Source organism: Prunus dulcis, chromosome 2, assembly GCF_902201215.1.
Source record: "Prunus dulcis chromosome 2, ALMONDv2, whole genome shotgun sequence".
Lineage (NCBI taxonomy): Eukaryota > Viridiplantae > Streptophyta > Magnoliopsida > Rosales > Rosaceae > Prunus > Prunus dulcis.
In genome coordinates this window covers 8,729,959-8,744,861 of record NC_047651.1, presented here as the reverse complement: position 1 = coordinate 8,744,861, position 14,903 = coordinate 8,729,959, and the positions used below count along the sequence as shown (strand labels likewise).

Below are 14,903 nucleotides of genomic sequence, written 5' to 3'. Positions count from 1 at the left end.
TGCTATATCTCCGGACATACACTCACAAGATATAATGCGAATTGAAGTTTGAAAGACAAGTGAAAATTCCATAGCAAAATTCCCAACTAGCTAAGTTCAACAAGAAATAAGGTGGTCGACTGAAGACCATTTATTGAAGGAAAAAAAAAATTACAAAGTTCAAAAATAGCAAAAAGAGACCACATCCACTAAGAGACTTTAACACATGACCCTTAGCCGATCACACCTTCAGCTACCTCTTGATCAACCCCACAAACAACAGCCTCATTCTACTCAATCAGCACTCAATCAGCACCATCTGCTCTACAGCCCCAATTGCCTGCTCCTCTGTATTTGACCTAACCTCATTAACTGCAACACATTTGGTATTGTCTTCCTCCATTGCAACTTCGTCGACTACCTGCTCTTCAATTGCTTCTACATCCACAACATTGATTTGATCACTTTGAGCAGGGGGCAGGTCAAGATAGAGGTGTTCACCATATTTATGTTTGAGAGGGAAACAAGGAGAAGCACCGTTCATACAGTCCAAATATCCTATGTATTAGCAGCAATCTCATTCTTGGACGCTATTGTGGCTTCAACATGAGTGTCCAACATGACCAGCAGAGCTATCACCACCCCTAGATTGGCAGTGGGTGCAACCGAATGACTCTTTGTTCAAGTAGACGACTCTTTAGCTCTCTTGGTTGCAACTTGCAACATTAAGTCAGCTTCATGCTTGACTGCTCGTGGTCTCGCAAACGACTCATGGTTGCTATGCAGTGGCATAGTCATCTCATTTTGATCCTTAGATTAGTGCAGATGACCCAAACCTTGCTTCTCAGCGGCCTCTCGACAAAGCAGATAGCAGGTTTTGGGTAGTTCGGGTGGAGACTTAAGCAAAATATCCCGTACATTTTGCATGCCACTAACCTTTTTCCTACTCACACTAATGAGGCACTTGATCCCGGTAGATGAGGCAGGAGCAACTCCAATAGGGACGTTCTCAGGCGACGAAACAACGTTGAGAAAGACTTGCTCGTGGCAAAAAAGGTCTCGGCTGCTTTCGCTGAGGGGACGTATCCCTCGATATTGAGACTGCGGCTTCATCGCGAGCGAATTTACTGCTAGGCTTCCTCTCTTTTGGGAGCTTGGTCAAGAACTCCTCCTGCTCAACTGGCAGATCATTTAAGTCCAAGCCATATAGCTTCCATTTTCCAACATCTTCGGCAAGAGGCAGACTACCAACCTTCTTCCAATGTTTGGTTAGCAACTAGGGCCATTAGAGTTCCATTGTATTATAAATATGACCTCCTACAAGGAGAAGAATACACAAAACAAATATTCTCATTTTATGTTTCATATTTTAGCTCTTATAGTACGCAGAACAAGATATTAATGTTGTATTCTGCGACCTTAATACATATTCGGATCTCCATCAAAACCAATTTCATCATAGGGAATTGCCAAAACTTCGTTTAGAGCATATTGGTTTTCTTCTTTCTCTTGTTTTGTTGGAACAAAAAAAAAAAAAAAAAAAAAAAAACCAAATAGACGAAAGAGTGAGAAAGGAAAACCTAGTGACAAGATTACTCTAGACCTGTCAAACCGGTTGTGTTTGTGGGTTTCAAATCGTGTTTGTGTTAACCCATTAAGTTAACGGGTTGACACGACACGACCTGTTAGTTAACAGGTGAAAAATATTAAACCTGAACACGACCTGTTATAATTTGGGAATCACACAACATGACCCGTTAAGAATTAAAAAACTAAATAAATAAATAGACTGGAATTCAAGAATCTTTGTATGTAAACGGAGGAGGAAGGAGCTCAAGGTCTCGATTCCACCTCTACCCCTCATGGATCTTGGACCCAGAGGTGAGGTGGTGGGGGCTGCTGGGTTTTGGTGTTAGGGGAGGTGGGAAGGGGAGAGGCAGTTGATGGGGATGAAGATCTTGCCCTTGGTTCTACACAACGACAACGAGGTAGGTGGCGATGGCTTTGAAGGCGGTGTGCACGGAGGGAGGGTGGGTTGGGGTTGGGAAGAGAAACAGACGAAGAGAAATTTTTTTCTTTTGATGTTTGCCAGATTTTTATTTTTAATTTAATTTTGTTTTTTAAAATTTGAATTAATTTAACAATAATAAATAATTCAAACAGTAAAATAATTTTTTATTAATTTTTAGTCCACATGGAAGTCCACGTCATAAAAAAAAAAAAGGTCCCACTTTTGACAGATCATCATTTTACAGACTGACTAATAGTTTGGCTAATGGAGGGGGCAAATTATAGGGTTTATGTAACGTTGAGTATGTACTAGTAAATGTCCCCAAAATCGGGGATAAACTCGTAAATGACCCTATAGGTTGGGGAGTTTACTGTAGTTTGTCATTAAAACAATTGCATACAACCAAGTGGGTAAAGGTGGTTTCTTTGAAATGTGTTGGTAGGGGTTCGAATTCCCTTCTTGGATTCAGATATTTTCACTTTTTTTAAAGGGAAACTCATGGAAAATTGTAGAAGTACCCCTGCTCTTAATGGGTTAACGGGTGATTCGCAAATGACACTGACACGACCTATTAGCTTAATGGGTGGCTAATAGGTTAACCCGTTATCAATCCGACCCGATAACTCGAATTCGAATACTAAATTTTTTGTGCGAATTCGTGTCGTGTTAACGGACCGTTTACAGGGTTTAGATTGCTCAACTGGAGGAAGAAGAGAGAGCAGCGGAGAAATCTTGAGAAAATGAAAAACCCACAGAAAAAATAAAAAAATAAAAAATAAAAAATCTGCAGAAGCACAAATCTATTTCTTTCGTTTGGTGGGGCTCACTTCAGCCGTTGGATGTTCCCAACGGTTGAGATTACAACCAGCTAACTTTTATTTTTTTGGTTTAAAAAAAAGACATTTTGCTATAAAGGTGAAGATATAAAGTCCTCACATCTCCTTTCGCCCACAACCCTAAACCCTCTCAGTCCAGCCGTCGCTCCTCCCTTCTCCTTCTCCTTCTCCTTCTCATCCCTTCTCACAGAACCATGGCAGAGAGACCAGCAGAGAGAGGCCGGGGTGGATTCGGCCGAGGCTTCGGCGGGCGCGGAGGCGACCGCGGCCGCGGAGGAGGCCGACGCCGCCCCGGGCGCCGCGAGGAGGAAGAGAAGTGGGTCCCAGTGACCAAGCTCGGCCGCCTCGTGAAGGAAGGCAAGATCAAGAGCCTGGAGCAAATCTACCTCCACTCTCTACCCATCAAGGAGCACCAGATCATCGATGCTCTTGTCGCCTCCGGTAGCCTCAAGGATGAGGTGATGAAGATTATGCCGGTCCAGAAGCAGACTCGGGCCGGTCAGCGAACCCGATTTAAAGCCTTCGTTGTCGTAGGCGACAGCAATGGGCACGTCGGGCTCGGAGTCAAGTGCAGCAAGGAGGTGGCCACTGCGATACGTGGCGCGATTATATTGGCTAAGCTGTCTGTGATTCCGGTGAGGAGAGGGTACTGGGGTAACAAGATTGGGAAGCCCCATACGGTGCCGTGTAAGGTGACCGGCAAGTGTGGCTCTGTCACAGTCAGGATGGTGCCCGCTCCCCGTGGTGCTGGAATTGTGGCTGCCCGTGTGCCCAAGAAGGTCCTGCAGTTTGCTGGTATTGATGATGTTTTCACCTCATCCCGTGGCTCCACCAAGACGCTTGGCAACTTTGTCAAGGTATATCTAGTCTATCCAAATTTTCATTGTTTTTTTTTTTTTTTGTGTTTTCACATTAGTTGATTGTTTGTACATTATTATTATTTATTGGATGTTGTTTAGTTTGCCGAATAAGTATCAGAGTGTGTTGGGTAGCTTTTGGTGATGCTATTAATCTTGAATTAATAATATGCAAATGAAATTTGGTCAAAGAGTTCTTACTCTTAGAAATATGCAAATGAAATTTGAAAGAAGAATGTGATGAGCTTGTGGAGTTGAGTGTTGTGTAGTTGAAATTGAAATCTACCCATCTCAGGAAGCTCTTAACAATCTTTAACATTTTGTTTTGCATGTTTTTAGAAGTGGGAAATCTTTGGTTAATGCTTCAGCAATGGTTTGTGCAGATCTAATACATTTTCTTGATAATCTCTTATTTGGCATATAATTTAACAGTTTTAGTTTGTGTGTGTTAGCATGATTGAGGATGCATGAATGCAAAATTTTTTAGTGCATCTTGTGGTTGTGGAAATTATGGAAGTGGCATTTTGACATGAAGTGCGGTTGAAGCATTAATATTTTTGAACAAGATAGCACTAAATTCTAATTCTTTGCATTGTCGGGCTTTGAAAACTTTTTAATGGTTGGGTTGGTAAATGGATATGGAAGGTCTGGCCCTTGGCCCCTCTGATGATCCTGGCAGCCTGACTCTGAAGTATGAGCATTAAATAAATATATAAATTTGATTGGTGATGTCGCAGAGCTTCTTCAAGATAGGACTTCTGTGAACCAATATGTTATGTTTAGGGCTGACTCTGACTTCAATGTAGTCCGGATTGAAATGAGTAGCATTCCTCTTGACCCTGAGTGTCAGTTGTTCTTTATGATATTATAGTTTGCTCGTTGGTAGTCATGTTAGTTCTTGATTTGCCATTGCCTTTGGCACAAAGAAAATTTATAATCACCACCCTTCAGTGTGGGTTGAATTCCTCAGTTAAAGATGTAATTTAACGAGACTGAACAAGTGTTACTTGAATCTCGTATTATTTGCATTGTATCTAATCATTTATGTGAATGCATTTTTTGCAGGCTACTTTTGATTGCCTCCTGAAGACTTACGGTTTTCTGACCCCTGAATTCTGGAAAGAGACACGCTTCAGCAAATCTCCATTCCAAGAGTTCACAGACCTGTTGGGAAGGCCAACCAAGCCCCTTCTCATTGAAGATGTGGAGAAAGTAGAAGCCTAGTCTGACTCAGAGAAGCTAGTGTTTATTGAAGATGAAATCTTAGTTTCTGCATTTGATTTCTAGTGTTGAAGACATAATATGTTGCCATTTTGGTTTATCAACGTTTTTATAATTTCTTTCATCCTCTTTTTGTTTGTTTGAACTATATGCTGGATTGGGCAAATATGTTACTTTGCTGGAATATTTGTGTTCACTGAGATTTACCAATGCTTCCATTCCATTTGGATATTTAATCAATAGCCTTCTAATGTACACGAATGAATGCGATAATTTACTGGAGGCTACCTATTGTGGTGCTACTGGTCTGTCAATCATTGGGTAACAAGAAGGGTGAAGGTAAAACCCAAGCCCAAGCAGAAGATAGCTGCTATCAACCTCACCCGATTACGGATTAGTATACAGTTTGCAAGACCATATTGCGGAGGGGCTTGACAATGGACATACCTATGGATTTGAATATGCTTCTGTTAGACAAGATTGCTTTGCGGGTGTTATTCTCAGAGAAAAAAAAAAAGTAGGAAAACTAAACAAATCTCAAGCCTTGTTTATGTGGTGCTGATAAATTCTCCTGTCATAACAAATAACAGTTTAACTCTAGTTTAGTTTGCTTCTTTCATTCTAGTTTTCTCTAGCATATCTGGCTTCTTCTGTAGCAAATATATTTAAGTGCTTTCTGAGGTGCTAGCTACTTTCAAACTCAGTCTGTCCTCCAGACAAGTTGTTACAAGTTGTTTTCAACTACACAGACATGGGTTCATTAACAAAATTTCATTTTGGGCAAATCACTCTTGTTGGACTCATTTTGCGCTCTTCAGTTTAACATTACTTGGCATTTGTTTTGCTACTAGAAAGTGGCAAATTTTTTCTGGTTTATTTCTGTTTCTGGTTTGTTTCTGCATTTGTTGTAGGTAAGAGGGTTCTTGATACTAAGAACGTCTACTTCAAACTTGATCATTTTTTTTGTTTGATTTTCTTTTGGTGGTTTCTTTACTTGAACTTGTTTTTTGTGCTCCGCTGTTGCAGGTCGGGTCAGATTTTGGGAGATGCTTGTCCTGAACATATACATAGCTCACAAGTTTTTGTACCAGCTTTTTCATTTTTACTATAAGATGCTAAGCAGGTGCTGTGTAATAGCTAAGTAATATGCTTGTTCTCCTTGCCCTGTGACTCTGGTTGAATTATGTATTGGACTGTACTGAATAGTAATCTACCGTATTATGCTTACTATTGTTGAATGTTTTGTACTGTGCCGGATTAAGAGGTTGGACAAGTTGTATTGTCTTCAGTACTGTACAAGGTAAAAGGTTGTTTTCAAATGAAAAAAGAAAAGCATCCCACTCTCCCTTATAAGGCAATTTACCGCACTGCAAACAATTGGGAACATCTCTGCACAATATTGGAACATGGGACAATTTGTATGTGTTACCGAACCTATTAAAAAAAAAAATTAATTAATTAACAGTATATTGAAATCACAAATACCATTTACAAAGAGATCACATTTATATACCACATTTGACGAACATCACATATTATGACGTAATAATAAAATTAATGAATTGAGTGGTAAAAAAGGAGCAAGAACATCAACCATAAAATTAAAGAAAAAAATTGCATTTTATTGGAGTTCTGGGCCCAAATATCTGGATCCTTCAGAAATGGGCCAGTCAATCAATCAAAGGAACAAACTAGCCCATAATAAAAACAAAAGGTCGCCAAAACGACGTCGGTACTATGTAACCCAAAGGAAACCCTAAGTTAATAAATCTCTACCCCTCACCTATCTTCCTCTTTCACTCGCACTGCCTCCCGCCCGCAACCCTCTTCTCTCTCTCTTCCCTCTCTTTCTCGGTCGCTGTGTTCCGATCCAATGGTATGGACCAAATTCCTTTCCAGATTGATCGCTATCTGTTTGTGAAAATGTCTCTGACAATCTAGAGTTTTTAATTTCAGGCACCGAAGAAGGACAAGGCACCGCCACCGTCGTCGAAGCCGGCGAAGTCTGGAGGGGGAAAGCAGAAGAAGAAGAAGTGGAGCAAAGGAAAGCAAAAGGAGAAGGTCAACAACATGGTGCTCTTCGACCAGGGCACGTACGACAAGCTCATCGCTGAGGCACCGAAGTATAAGCTCATCACACCCTCCATTCTCTCCGACCGTCTCAGGATCAATGGGTCGCTGGCGAGGAAGGCCATAAGGGACTTGATGGCCAGAGGGGCGATTAGGATGGTTTCTGCTCATGCCAGCCAGCAGATCTACACCAGGGCCACCAACACATAGGTCGTCTCGTTTTCTGTGGTTGTTATGTCGTTTTGGTGGTTATTATATCGTTGTAGACTATTTAGCATCCCTTTTTCATTTGCATGCCAGTTTTGTTTTTATTTTTATGGTAAATGAGACTTTGATTATTCAGGATCATTACGCATTAGCTTGCTAATAGATTATGAATCTATTCAAATAGTGAGAAACCGTTGTTCTTCTTTGTGTGCTTTTCCATGGTTTCTATGATTCTTCTTTCCTTTGGTAAACTTTGTTGTCATTCCAACCTTAAAAGTTGAAACAATATTTGCTTATACATCTATTTAGAGGCTAGATTGCATTACCCTTACATGTTCTTATAATTTTGAGTTCATCCAGTTTGACAGTGCTGCCAGAACAGTAGGAAAAATATGCAACCTAGGTCACTGACTGATGTCATCTCTCCCTTCTCCTTCCTTATCGCTCCTCTCTTTTCTCTGAAGATCTCAACTCTTTTTTTCTTGACATCTTGTATGCCCTTCAATATATTTCTTGTTCTTTTAGATTATTTAAACTACATATTGTCTATGCAATTTCGTGTGCTTTGGATTTAGTTTTCTGATTCTTTTTCTGCCAGAGAGATAATATAGTGCTGTGTGTTTGAAGCTAACAAGAAAAGAGATGTTCTACTGACTTAAGTACTTGCACTAGGAATCTAAAATGGAGTTTTAAACGCAAATGATGCTTTTAAACGCAAATGGTGTTATATGGCTGACGGGGAACTACTGTTTATTTGTGCATAGCGAGCCCTAGTTAGGTTTATAGTGTGATTGATGTAGAAGAGCTCTGAAATGTTGTGGGAGTGTAGAGTAAGATTCATATTTTGAGTAGTTTTAAGGACTATGCGTAGCAAGGCACAGAAGGAAAATGTTTTCAGAAGTTTTTATGTGTTAAAACCTAGCATGAAGTTTTCTGGTGCAGCAACTGGGTAAGATGTTGCTGGCATCTTAAATTTAGGTTGGGATAAATATGGATTTTAGGGTTTTAATAAAATACATGATGAGAGTCTTCTTCACGGTTTTAGGTTGGCTGCCTTCTAGCAATACACTATCCATTTTTCAGGTTCTGAAATTGGCTGCTTCTAGTAGATTGGTTGATACTTGGATTTTCTTGAAAAATATTGTAAATTTACAAAGATTTTGCTTCCCCACGGTTTTATAATGAAGCAGAGGAATTTGAGCCGATGATCCCATGAATAATTTAAAGCATTATCTGGGATGTCAAATGTCTCCAGATTTAAAGCATTATCTGGGATGTCAAATATCTCCAGATTTCATCATTTATGCATCTTGTGATAACAGTTGCATTTTACTTTATCCCTAGGCCCGTTTGTTTCATTGGAAAGGAGGTTTGGGGATGAGAAATCAATTGCTCTTTCATATTTGTTTAAGTCTAGCATGCGAAATCGTTGCTTGACTCATGGGAAAGTAAAGCCCTCCCAACTTAGGTTTTGTTTTCCCTTCTAATGGGAAAATTTGGAAAAATGAGCCAACATTAAATATATATTTTTTATGATTATTTTGTACTCATAATTATAATATATCATTAAATGTATTTTTTTATTTGATTTAATATGAGTATAATTGAAAAATTATACAATCTTTGTTTTCAATTCCTACTTGAAACAAACATGGAAAAGAAAATAAAGTGATTTCTCGTTTACTAAATGTAAAAATGAATCTTCCATTTCTCATTCCTTGACAAGTGATTCTCTCATATCTGTTTTATGAACCAAACGGGACCTAAGGATAAAAGTTTGGCTCAATCAATTTACCCAAAACATAAATATATAAAATTGATTTTTGTCAACCTTTAATTACAACTTAACAAGCATACAACAAAAATCAAGCTTACATCTTAAGCAATATAATGACAATGCCCGATTCATCTAGACCCATCCTACCACACATGCCCAATTTACATACAATAATGCTGACGGGAACCGGAACAACGCTATGCTGCAGGGACATTCAACTTTATATACAGAAGTGCTACTACAGTTTGATTTTAATTTCTCCTGTGAAAAGCTGAAGTGAATGCTTTCTCCTGTTCATCGGCACTTCAATTGTATCATGAAATCGAAGTCAGATGTACACGGTCTTTGTGTGAAACCGGAATGAGTTGTTCTACTGTTCTTGAGACAAATCTGACATTTGGAAGATGAAGAGCTGCGTGATACTCCTCTTCATCAAACTCTGCCTGTTTTAATGTTCTCATATAACTCTCAGTAGCTGATCTTGGATGACCCCTTGCAATGGAGACCTGCGATTTCATGGAAAACTGTTACACAGCAGGAAAACAATTGCCTCGTGCCCGTAAAATCAGTATGCATAGTCTTAATCCCTTGGTTCAGATGGTAGGGTGGCGAAGGTCGAGCGGTAAAAAAGGACTTAAGTTTGACTCGTCCCCAGTGTTTATGCACGCATATTCAGATTTTGTTGCATTCCCGTCGATATTTTTAGCACCCCAGGTATCCATTAAGCAAGAACTTTGGATTAAACCAGAAGAGTTTTGCTTTATAAGGTGTAATTAATCTAGCACTTTTTACTGTCTTAGATAACTAACAACTATGCAACCAAAAAAGAAGCCAAAAAACTATGGATGCTATAAATTACAAACGAAACTATGTAACCTTGCAAATCAAAACGGCATCTCAATGAAAACAAAGAAAGAAAATTAACAAGAGAGTTACCAAATGTCCCTTTCCTAGCTCAAGAAGCCAAAAGCGCCATTCTTTCATTGCCTTCCCCTCAACATTAACAGAGATGTTAGTCCAGCAACTGTGATGAAATTCCACTCTGTCCAAACCATATGCCACTCCACTCCCAATCGCTTTGACATAAGCTTCTTTCAGACACCAATATCTACAAAACACACTATAAATCATCAGCTACTCAAATCTTTGGACCTCTCCCGCATGCTGCTTACTGCGCCGATTAATAAACATTATTGTGCCAAACCCTAATGATTCACCTTAACATTCAAGCCCAACGCATATTTAATAAACTTGTATTGAAAGGTTTCTATTCTAATAGACCTGTGAACTTATCCCCAACAGATAAACAGAGTGAATATGCAGTAAAAAAATTCAGGCAAGGTATGCTAGCCATATCTAAAAGAGAACCAAGCCACACAGAAAACTGCAAAACTGTGACAGTTAGATGTTCTGACAAAGATACTGAACTTTATTCCATAATTTTAAACTCAAGGGAGATTTCACATGAAAACCAACATTGTTAGATAAGATAGGAAACAAAGTCTTTCTTTCTTCCAGTAGTTCTTTAGTGGGTCACTCAGATTTACAGAAAGAGTACAAGTGCACAAATCATAAGTATATTGAGATAAGAATATCTGACAAGGAAACAACAATGACAAGCTATAACTTACAACACAAAAGTATTATGGAATAAATTTTCACAGAATGTCAGGAAACGATTTACCTGTAAAACTCAATCAGAATATCATCAGATGTGCCAGCATTGACTATACTATCCCATTCAAAACTTGAAAAGTATGAGGAGAAGTTTTGAATAAACTCTATAACCGTCTCTTTCTGAGGAATGACTATGGAAACAATGTCCACACCGACGAGGCACAAAGGTTCGGACGCTATAGCAACATAGTCACCATGATGAGATGCATTGAAATTAAAATTGGGAAAATCTGTGCAAACATCACCACATTCCTGAAAACAAAGACATTATGCAGAGTGTAGTGACCAAGATATTAATGGTGGATGTACAAGCAAGGAAGGTACAAGAATTGCGCCAAGAAAAGGATGTAAAATCATTTCTTGTAAACACACAGTTGGAACTTATACATAGTATGCAGAACAAGATATTAGTGCCGGATTCCGTGACTTCAATACATATTTTGGATCTCCATCAAAACCAATTTCATTTGGATAAAACAAGAAGTGGCAAGTTTAATCATACATACCAGATATGGTTTGCCTTCCAAGGTGCGCTTAATGATAATTTCATCATAGGGAATTGCCAAAACTTCATTTACAAGAGCATATTGAAGCAGCCGGCTCACAAGTGCCCGCTTCCTGTCTTCCATCTGTACAAATCTACCAATGTCAAAATACAATGTATCTCTGTTAACTGTCTCAACAATTCTTCCTAAGCTCAATCCATTATCATTTTGCTTTCTTGGATGCTAATTATAACATCAAAACTCTAATGGAAATTTCCCGTTTCATGTATTGATTTTTTTTTTTTTAAAGGTTCAATCATTTATCAGACAAGTCCCTTTGACTCTGCCAAAAGCAAATGCCAAGTTTGGTTCATCTATATTACTTGCAAAAAGCATAAAATAACACAAATATATGGCCCTAAGATTGTAGACAGCACTCATTTTCTTTGATCACTATTAGGTTTTCTTCTTTCTAGGTTTTCTTGGAATCCAAAAAAAAGAAAAAAAAGACAGCAACTAAAATAGAGCAAGGGAAAACCTGGTGACAGAGGGTTGCTCAACTGAAGGAAGAACAGAGAGAGCAAAGGAGAAATCTTGGGGAGATGGGTCCCACCCTGATATGTCCACAACCCATCTCTGTACCCCTCTCTCCATTGCTATGCAAAGACCTACCAAACAAGAAGAACTCAGCTTAGAGGTATGAAAAAAAAAAAAACCCATAGAAAATGCTCTGCAGAAGAACTCGTCTCTTTCGTTTGGTGGGGCTTAGTTCAGCCGTTGGATGTTCCCAACGGTTGAGATTACAACAACCTATACAAAGTTGTCTTGTCTCTGTAGTTTGCCCCGGGACCAATGATGACCTTTCGGCTTAAATAAAACCACCCGATTCGAAAATAGAACCCGACCCGAAATATTATTTTTAAATGAAAAATAAAATAAAACTCGTTCAATCAAATCAACGCAACAATAGGAAACACTCATCTTCTCCGCGGGTCTCTCTCAGCCTAAGAAAAACGAAGCACTCTCACTCCTCTTTTCCTTTTGCCGTTGGGTTCCATTTCCTCTGCAGCAAGGAAGCTCTCTTCCAAATCCAGGTTTGTGTTCGCAATTTTTCTTCTGCTTTGTCAATTTCTGGTGCATTTTTTTTTTTTGTTGGGATTAAACTAGTGTCTGTAACTTAGAGGTTTACGCTAGGGCTTTTGATTTTTTTTTTTTTTCTGTTCCAAAATTATACCATTTGTTGTCATGGGTTTAAATTGCTGTTAAGTTTCTAATTTAGGAATCTCCATTATCTGTATCAAGATTGTTCTTGAAAAAAAAAAAATTACAAATTTTATATATAAAAAAATACTATTATCAATTTTGTGCAATTGGGGTGAGTGATTATCATGTAAGGTCAGCAATGTCAAAACTTTGATATCTATCAATTAATACAACATTGAGCATCAATGAAAAAAAATTGATTTTCTTCTGCCACTTAAAGGGGAGGATTATGGATGGATTGCAGCATTGTTCTGTAATCTTCTTGATGGCTATAAGTCTGAATATTTCTTTGGGGAAATTAATAACATTGAACTCTTCTATGTATTCTGTCAATTTAGATTCATTTCCATGAGAAAGAGATTTTAAGTGAAATAATTTTAAGAAATTAACAATTCTAGGTAAAATTTATTTTATTGTAAATGAATATTTGATATATTATATTTATACAGAAAAAACATTAACTTGTTTCTTGCAAAACTAGTAACTCATTTATAATGTTTATGCTTTTAACCGTTTATATTATCGTATCATCACTTCATCAAAACCCTCATTTGCCTTGTAGGCAGATATTGGTGATACCAAATCAAAATGTATAGCTCAGCAGCGAAGCGGCTTCTCCATCTCTTTGGTACATCCTTGGGTAGCAGTACCAACCACCGTATTATTCGTTACCGCCCTCTTCAATCCCTTATTAGTCGTTCTCACTTTTCCACAACTGTGAACTCTGAATCTTTCGTCAATCAAAGCCCTAACTTTCAAAACTCCACATCGTCAACGGCCGATCAAATCCCTAATTTTTCAAATACCACGTCGTCAACGGCTGATCACACTGGGAGACCGAGAGCGGAATACCAAGATGAGCAAGCTCGTGTGCTCCAAGCCTCACTCCCCCATGTTATGAGGTTGGGATGGAGCGAAGCGGCCATGATTGCTGGTGCAAGGGATGTTGGTCTGTCTCCATCGATTGTCGGATCATTTCCAAGGAAGGAGGGTATGCTCGTTGAGTTTTTCATGGATGACTGTTTGCAAAGGCTCAGTGATATGATCGACTCTAGTACAGAGGAGTTAAAAAGTTTGATACCAAGTGAGAGGATCACAAAGCTTGTGAAGATTCGCTTAGAAATGCAGGCACCCTACATATCGAAGTGGCCACAAGCTCTTAGCATCCAGGCACAACCAGTGAATGTACCCACAAGTTTTAAGCAGAGGGCAATGCTTATGGATGAGATTTGGCATGGTGCTGGCGACGACACAGCTGATTTTCAGTGGTATGTGAAGCGGACTGTCCTTGGAGGTATATACTCCACAACCGAGATTTACATGCTTACTGATAATTCCCCAGATTTTTGTGATACATGGGCATTCTTGGATGATCGAGTGAAAGATGCTTTTGACTTGAAGAAAACCGTCCAAGAGGCAACATACTTGGCAGAAGCTGTTGGTGCTGGGATGGGGACTTCTTTGCAAGGATTTGTGAAGAGAGTCTTTCAGGGCTAAGATATTACTAAAGAATTATATTGCAAGCATCAGTCCTCTCTCTGGTCAGTAAACTTGGATGAGATGCTCTGTTACGACTTTACTAAAGAATTATATTGCTAGCTCAAATTATTATAAATCTTTTCCTTCTCTGCTGAAGCCTGAGTTGAGTTTAGCTGTCTATTGCAAGATCCATTTCTTTGTCAATTGAAGCTTCATTTAAGCTCTCAGGGTCCAGTTTTAAGGTATTGCACATTTTTGGTACTTTCTGTAGTCTGTTGAATTCATGTTGGCCGGGGCCTCACCTTAGACCTGAAATAAATAAAAGGGAATTTACCCGGACAAGAAAATGGAGTCTAAATAAAGTGTATGAGTTTATATTATGTATAACATGAAAATACTGTACAAAATAAAAAATATTTTTCTTTAAAAATAATTACTATCATTGTATCAGGGTCTTTGACATTGTAATTCATAAACAGTACTATATTAGTAGCTGTTCAACTATGATTGGAATGTTGTGGAACAACCTGAGTTTTTTGCATCATGAGCCTATGCATTTTTCCGCATTTTTCTTTATCTTAATCGTTGTAATAATCTAACTACTTATAACATGACATGTCAACTACCATCAATTTAGGTTTAGTTTTAACACTCTAAAAAAGTCTAATTTTACCCTTCCAGTAGAGTTAAAATTTTTGAAATTCGAAACTTAAAAAATAAAAAAACCAAACCCAGCTCTTCCTTCGACAACCAAAAACTCCATTTAAAGTTGGTAACTCCTGACCAACGGTGATCCCATTTAAAGGCCCTCCAAGTGCCCGGGATTGTGCTTCCACAAAGCATTGATTCCTCGGTTGCTCTGTACAAACTCACACACTGGCGAATCCAGAAATTTTTTAACTCATACACACTGACGGACCCATAAATTTTTTAACATAGGTGCAATATTGACTAAGTATGAAAAATGATTTTTCGGAATAATCATTTTCTCAAGATAATTTTTGGCGGCTTTTCTTCCTTATACATCAAATAAGAAAACTT

General features: G+C 38.6%; 4 protein-coding genes across 6 annotated transcripts; 3 read left to right on the top strand and 1 right to left on the bottom strand.

The window, feature by feature from the left end:
- The first annotated feature begins 2,934 nt into the window (after window positions 1–2,934).
- LOC117617687 (40S ribosomal protein S2-4-like) lies at window positions 2,935–5,144 on the top strand. The gene is made up of 2 exons (XM_034347171.1): window positions 2,935–3,683; window positions 4,749–5,144. The coding sequence occupies exons 1-2, from the start codon at window positions 3,021–3,023 to the stop codon at window positions 4,905–4,907; spliced, it is 822 nt and encodes a 273-aa protein (XP_034203062.1). The 5' UTR covers window positions 2,935–3,020; the 3' UTR covers window positions 4,908–5,144.
- A 1,522-nt stretch (window positions 5,145–6,666) lies between these two features.
- Window positions 6,667–7,432, top strand: LOC117617059 (40S ribosomal protein S25). The gene is made up of 2 exons (XM_034346305.1): window positions 6,667–6,780; window positions 6,861–7,432. The coding sequence occupies exons 1-2, from the start codon at window positions 6,778–6,780 to the stop codon at window positions 7,182–7,184; spliced, it is 327 nt and encodes a 108-aa protein (XP_034202196.1). The 5' UTR covers window positions 6,667–6,777; the 3' UTR covers window positions 7,185–7,432.
- Window positions 7,433–8,971: 1,539 nt separating this feature from the next.
- LOC117619267 (L-aminoadipate-semialdehyde dehydrogenase-phosphopantetheinyl transferase-like) lies at window positions 8,972–11,821 on the bottom strand. 2 transcript variants are annotated; one of them, XM_034349181.1, is made up of 5 exons: window positions 11,659–11,821; window positions 11,142–11,274; window positions 10,643–10,887; window positions 9,895–10,066; window positions 8,972–9,464 (listed from the first exon to the last, which is right to left on the bottom strand). In XM_034349181.1, exons 1-5 carry the CDS (start codon window positions 11,772–11,774, stop codon window positions 9,273–9,275), a joined length of 858 nt encoding a protein of 285 aa, XP_034205072.1. In that variant the 5' UTR covers window positions 11,775–11,821; the 3' UTR covers window positions 8,972–9,272. The 2 variants fall into 2 exon arrangements, with proteins under 2 accessions (XP_034205072.1, XP_034205073.1); XM_034349182.1 differs by having other exon boundaries at window positions 11,142–11,264; window positions 11,659–11,797.
- Window positions 11,822–12,079: 258 nt separating this feature from the next.
- Window positions 12,080–14,209, top strand: LOC117620292 (ubiquinone biosynthesis protein COQ9, mitochondrial). 2 transcript variants are annotated; one of them, XM_034350456.1, is made up of 2 exons: window positions 12,080–12,214; window positions 12,946–14,209. In XM_034350456.1, exon 2 carries the CDS (start codon window positions 12,972–12,974, stop codon window positions 13,878–13,880), a length of 909 nt encoding a protein of 302 aa, XP_034206347.1. In that variant the 5' UTR covers window positions 12,080–12,214; window positions 12,946–12,971; the 3' UTR covers window positions 13,881–14,209. The 2 variants fall into 2 exon arrangements, with proteins under 2 accessions (XP_034206347.1, XP_034206348.1); XM_034350457.1 differs by having other exon boundaries at window positions 12,086–12,214; window positions 12,950–14,209.
- The last annotated feature ends 694 nt before the right edge of the window (window positions 14,210–14,903 follow it).